Below are 5,804 nucleotides of genomic sequence, written 5' to 3' on the forward strand. Positions count from 1 at the left end.
TGAGCTTTCTGGAACTATAACCCCTCGTTATAGCATGTATGTTCCTTGTGGATCTTTAAATCCATAACTGTGTACAAAAAAAATCCCCCAATAAAACAGAAAATCTCCTCTTTCACTTCTGCATGTCTTTATAATTAGATTGCTTCTTGATTCCAGTTGGATACAAACACAGTCTTCCATACAGCTGATGGAAGTGGAAATGAACATAGAGCAAAGTGACCTCCCACTGATACTGGCACATAATTACATTCAGTGTCATGATGTTACTTCCAAAGATACTTTTTGCTTATGTTGGCTAGGTTTTAATAGTTTTTGAGGCCTTACTTAAACCTGCTGAAGCTTTTTTCAATCAAGTTAATGGTTAAGACCTTAAAATTTATTATAACAATATGTACAAATTTGATTTGAGCAGGTTCCATGAAATTGCTACACTTGTGAAAATAGCTTATTATACTAGTACCCTGCTAGTTTTTTTTTTTTTTAAAGATGTACAGAGCTATGTTACCTGTTGGCAAATGTCTTCTTTAACGATGGAACAGAGAAGTTTGTAACTGTCTGGAATAAAAGTATTTCTTTAATTGAATACAAAAATACTCTGCATGTAAAAATATTAAGAAAGTTTATTTTAAAATATTTTACACTCTTTTGCCCACAGCTCTTTATTCTTCCCTCATGGTGAACTGCACTACTGCACTTGTGTGGCCCACACGCCTTTATAACTTTGTACAGAGCATTTCCAGCATCATATCATCCATGCTGACTGTGCCAATGATGGGCCTGAAGAACAGTTCGGCAATGACATTGGCATTGATGAATCTCAGCAGGAAAAGGGTACTATTAAGTTCGATGAATCTGTCATGGGGCCCTTGGTGCGTCATCCTGACGTGTTCACTGAGTATTTGCTGAGTTCCCCACTGGAGTCCCTGAATGTACTTCACGCACTGCAGGCCCGGCACGTCTGGAGGGAGAAAAATCTCTTTGTTATAAAACAGCTCACCACAGAGTCCTTTGCTAGCTTTTTAAAAATAGCCATTTCTGTTTCGTCCCAATTAAACAAGACCCAAAGCTTCCTGGTTAAAAGGGTAAAATGCCAAACCAGTCTAAGTTTTCAGAAGCAACCTGTCCAAGAATGAAACATCATGTGATTATTCTTACTTAATATTTACTGTGTTTGTATGCACACGTTTGCAAATACACTGGCCATGAGCCAACAAATGCACACAATTTAATAGGACAGTAGAATATAGTTTAATGAATCATCATTCCAGTTCACTTTCTATGCAAATATGAAGAAGTTCATGATATTTCAAGAGGTGGGCACTTTACCTATGAGAAACAAGCCATGATAAACAAGAAGTGTTGCCGGATGACAAATGTTTTTACCATTCTTCTTTGAACTTTCCATCATTATACTGATCGTTCAGCCAATGGTGGTAAACTTCACAGCCACAAACTACGACACACAGTTTCATTTTACCTATTTGCCTGCAGGCCAATATTAGTCTAGAGGCCCGAATAATTTGAAAGCTAACACCGGCCACTTAGCTCATTGTACCATGATTTCTGTATTGGGGAAGATTTTGAAAAAAACAAAAGAATGATTCTAATGAGTGTTCAAAAAGGCTCTTCTCAAAAATATTAAAGTAAGAAGTTTTTGAACATTCTTATAGTCATTAAAAGTTTAAAAAGCAAACATGAAAACATCACGAATTGTACCATGATTCAAAAATAACTTTTGTAATAGAAAACACATGACCTTTTGCAGTATAGTGTGATACCTAAGTAAAAGTGAATGAAATACAATGCAGGAAAGTTTAAGTGCATGTAAGTTTTTATAAGGAAAGTAATAAGAGGAGGCTGCTTTTGAAGGTCCTTTGATCTTCCATGATAATAATATCATTGCAAAGTTCGTTAACTTGTATTCAAGTAATTAGCAGTTGACCACTTGGTTTAAATGATGTTAATGATGATTGCAATCATTTTCCTTCCCTTTTCCTAAAAAATTCAACAGAAAAGTATTTTAAAAGCACCATGCCAATCATCACAGAGCAGCAGAACCAGTGTTCTTTAAAAAAATAATAATGGTAATAAGCAAGAGGCACTCCTATTAGAGGCGAATATCAAATCTCATAAACAAAATAAGAACAAAAATAAAGCAACAAGTTTAATCCATATTCCAGTTCTGATTACCCTAGTCCACACATTATCATCCCCTACTATCTACAGCTTGAGATCCAGGCTTAAGACCCAATTTTGTTGTATTTGAATTCCATTGATGAAAGTAGGAAGAGGCTTGCATGAAACTCCACCAGAAATCTGAAGCTTCTCTAGGTCTAGATTCATGGCTTGTGAAAACTTCATCTTCTGTATGCCACATTACCTTTCTCTGTGTTCACAATATACCCCTCCACCTTCTCCCCACCCAAGTGGTTCCCCCCACACAGAGACACACAAACTGGCCTTCAAAATAAGGTCAGGGAAGAGAAAATGCAAATGGACTCCACAGTTTTATATCTCCTTAAGTTTGAACCCATATACATATATATATATATATATATGTTTAAATTTATATATGGGATATACCAAGGATAAACAGCAAAGAGAGGCCACAACTCTTAATAGGCATTACCTTTCTCCCAAATATAGGTACATTTGTGTTTCAAACACTCTCAGCTTAGCTCATTAAACTCATACTGAGAGAGGATTAGGAAAAGTCAATCAAGAACAAGGAAGAAGTGTGTGTGTGTGTGTGTGTGTGTGTGTGTGTGTGTTAAAAGTATATAAAACAGAGTCAAGGGAAACTATTGATACTGAAACTAATGGAATGTAAATTTCTGGAAGCTGAGCCCCTCTCACCTTTATATCCCAACAGGACAAGGAACATAGTGGATGATTAATAACACTGGCTGAAGGAATAAGAAGAATGTTTTCCAAATTATCTTAAGAATCATCTGCGACACTTATTATGAATGCAGATTTGCAGACCCTGGGCCAAAGCTACTGAATCAGAATCTATAAGGCAGGAGCCTAGAAAGACTTTTATCTACTCCTTCCCACCCCCAACTACACACACACACAAGTACTTCTTACACACAGGCAAGTTTGGAAAACAATAGTATAAGCAAAAAGGTAACATATAACAGACACTGGGGTGAGCTGAGGTCTCTACGTCATGAAACGTGAGGTTTGAATGAATTATTATCCCACCAAATACTGATCTATGCACCCTCAAAAATGCTAGGCAGGGGGCAGGGACTTAATCAGAGATTCTAGCACCAGGGAAAAAAGATACAAAAGGAGCATTATAAAAACTATCCCAACTCAAATTGCCTGGAAAATTTTGTTCCCACTTCAATCGTTTTGAAAGAACGCTGGTTGAAGATGATTCTAGTAGTGAAAAACACCCAAGACAAGGTGCCTGGCTGTCCAGGGAGATGTTCCCCCAGTGATTTGGTTGCACTCTGTGGGACAGTGTGTCCAGCACCCAACAGACAACCTGAAAGTTTGGTGCAGCCAATATCCCACTGGGCCCAGAAGATAGGACCCTCAGGTGCCACAACACAACAGCCATTTCCTTTGGAGTAAGGTCACTTGCGACCTTGGGACACATCTACCTACTCAGTAAAATGGGGTGGGGGAAGGCTACAGAGCAAAGAGGGTTGATTAGCAGGTCTCTAAAGTCTCTTTGAATTCTAAAATACACTGCTCCTGCTCTCAGTCCCTAATGTGTCTTTTTTCCCTATCCCTTTGCCAACCTGATATTATTCACAGAGACTTGGAGGAAGGGATAGTCCAGATGCTTAGGACCATACAAGTAACCATTCAGAGGCAGGCCCATGAAACACTACATCTAGTGTCCTGTCTGGCAGTGTCCCTAGGGAATAGTCTCTCTATGGGACCCTTTAACAAATGTTTCCTTTTTTGCTAGCTTTAATAGATTTCCTCCCCCCAAAAAAGGTTCTAGTAAATTTCAGAATGGGTTTTCAGAAATCGATGTTGCAGAATCTTCAGTGAGCAAAAACTTTTTTTAGAAAAAGATATGCTCTGGACTTAAAAGAAAGCTGGAGAAGAAAGAATAACCATTTCCCATGAAGGCACAAACTTTTCTATAGTAAGAAAAGTGTAGAGAGCTAAGTACAAACCTAAACAAACAACTCCCCTCCTCTTGGCTGAGTTTCTGACAGCAGCCCACCCAGCAGAAGTGATTCCTGGAGCCCCCCACCCCGACTCTGCTGAGTTAGTCATGATTTCTTCACCTTTGCCCCGACACTCTCCTGATCACTGAAAATTCGTTACTGCCCGCGCCCCTAGATAGGCACTGCCCGATGCTTTTGTGAGCTGGGAAAAGCCGGCGCCCAAGGCCAGTACCCTTACCCGGGTTAAAGAGCACGGTCCCCTTGAGGTAGGCGTACTCCTTGGTACTGATGTTCAGACTCCAGCATTTGGAAAGAAAGCACTTGATGGCTTGGACCTGGGAGGCAGAGGGCACCTTCCTGGCCTCCGCCGGCGGTGCCAAATGGGGCTGCAGCGTGGACACGGGCAGTGGCTCGTTGCCCCCGGTCTCCCGCCGCCTGGTGGTGAGGATCTTCTGCAGCATGCTGGGCTCCGAGACTTCCACAGTCTCGAACTGCAAGCGGTCCTGGGCCAGCTCAAGCATGAGCAGAGACGCCCAGCAGTTGCGCACCAGCACCAGCTGCTGGTCCAGGGGCAGCACCTGGAAGCAGGGCAAGTACTTGACGAAGCGCAGCGTCTTCAACAGGCCCGCTGAGGCTGCCTCGCAGACCACCTGTGGACTCTTGAGCGCCACCGGCCGCAGCGCACCACAGGAGGTGTCCCACCAGGGGGCCCTCGGGCGCTCCTCCGGAGCCGTCTGCGCTTGATTTGTGCTCGTGGGCATGCAGTAGAGGGTGCTGCCCTGCTGCGGGTGGTCTTCACCGCAAAAGCAGCAGCGGTACAGAAGCGCCGTGGCCCGCCCGCCTAGTAGGGCCTCTCTACCCCCTGGCCTCTGCGCGAAGTAGGAGTGGTCCCACCACGCGCCCCCTGGCCGTGCCTCGGGCGCTGCTGGAGCCACGTGCGTTTGCTTTGCGCTAGTGAGCAAGCTGTAGAGGATGCTGCCCTGCCGCGGGTGGTCTTCACCACAAAAGCAGCAGCGGTACAGGAGTGCCACGGGCCGCCCACCCGGAAGCCCCGCTCTGCCCACCCCGAGATCAGAGCCGCACGAACAGCCCCAGCACGGACCCAGCGTCGCCTCGGGCGCCTTCGGTGCCGCGTACGTTTGCTTTGCGCTCGTCAGCATGCTATAGAGGATGCTGCCCTGCCGTGGGTGGTCTTTACCGCAAAAGCAGCAGCGGTACAGGAGCGCCACGTTCCGCCCGCCCAGCAGCCCCTCTCTGCCCACCCCGGGCTCATCGCCGCACGAACAGCCCCAGCACTGATCCACCAGCCGCGTCTCTGGAGCCTCAGGAGCCGCGCGCGTTTGCTTCGCGCTCATAAGCATGTTGTAGAGGATGCTGCCCTGCCACTGGTGGTTCTCGCCCGCCATGGCCCGCGCCGCCCGCAGCCCAGTTCTGCCCAGTGGCTGCCTCCTGGGACCTATTTATACCTAGCGCGCACGCAGGCGCGTCGGCCGCCTCGGTCGCCTCGGTCTGAGCAAGGGCGCGGAGGCGGGCGGGGGGGGGCGCGGTGCTGCGCTCCGGTGTGTTCGCCCGTGACCTCGGTGGTTCGAAGGGGCGGGTGCTCTTTAAAAGCTGGAAATGGAAGAGGAACAGCAGCGTGGGAGCTCCTGGACACTTCCCTCCTTCCTC

The 5,804-nt window shown here is 45.7% G+C and overlaps 1 protein-coding gene across 1 annotated transcript; it reads right to left on the bottom strand.

Annotated features, from left to right (window-relative positions):
• Positions 1 to 602: 602 nt before the first annotated feature.
• Positions 603 to 5,569, bottom strand: NR0B1 (nuclear receptor subfamily 0 group B member 1). The gene is made up of 2 exons (XM_032756314.2): positions 4,375 to 5,569; positions 603 to 958 (listed from the first exon to the last, which is right to left on the bottom strand). The coding sequence occupies exons 1-2, from the start codon at positions 5,540 to 5,542 to the stop codon at positions 714 to 716; spliced, it is 1,413 nt and encodes a 470-aa protein (XP_032612205.1). The 5' UTR covers positions 5,543 to 5,569; the 3' UTR covers positions 603 to 713.
• Between the last annotated feature and the right edge of the window lie 235 nt (positions 5,570 to 5,804).

This window comes from Hylobates moloch, unplaced genomic scaffold (genome assembly GCF_009828535.3).
Source record: "Hylobates moloch isolate HMO894 unplaced genomic scaffold, HMol_V3 SCAFFOLD_7, whole genome shotgun sequence".
Taxonomy (NCBI): domain Eukaryota; kingdom Metazoa; phylum Chordata; class Mammalia; order Primates; family Hylobatidae; genus Hylobates; species Hylobates moloch.

Excerpts from the sequence above, each read along its gene's own strand:
- NR0B1 (XM_032756314.2), bottom strand. The coding sequence starts at position 5,542 with ATGGCGGGCGAGAACCACCAGTGGCAGGGCAGCATCCTCTACAACATG. Across the intron at positions 959-4,374 it reads GACCGTGCTCTTTAACCCGG|ACGTGCCGGGCCTGCAGTGC; the intron begins GTAAGGGTACTG and ends TTCTCCCTCCAG.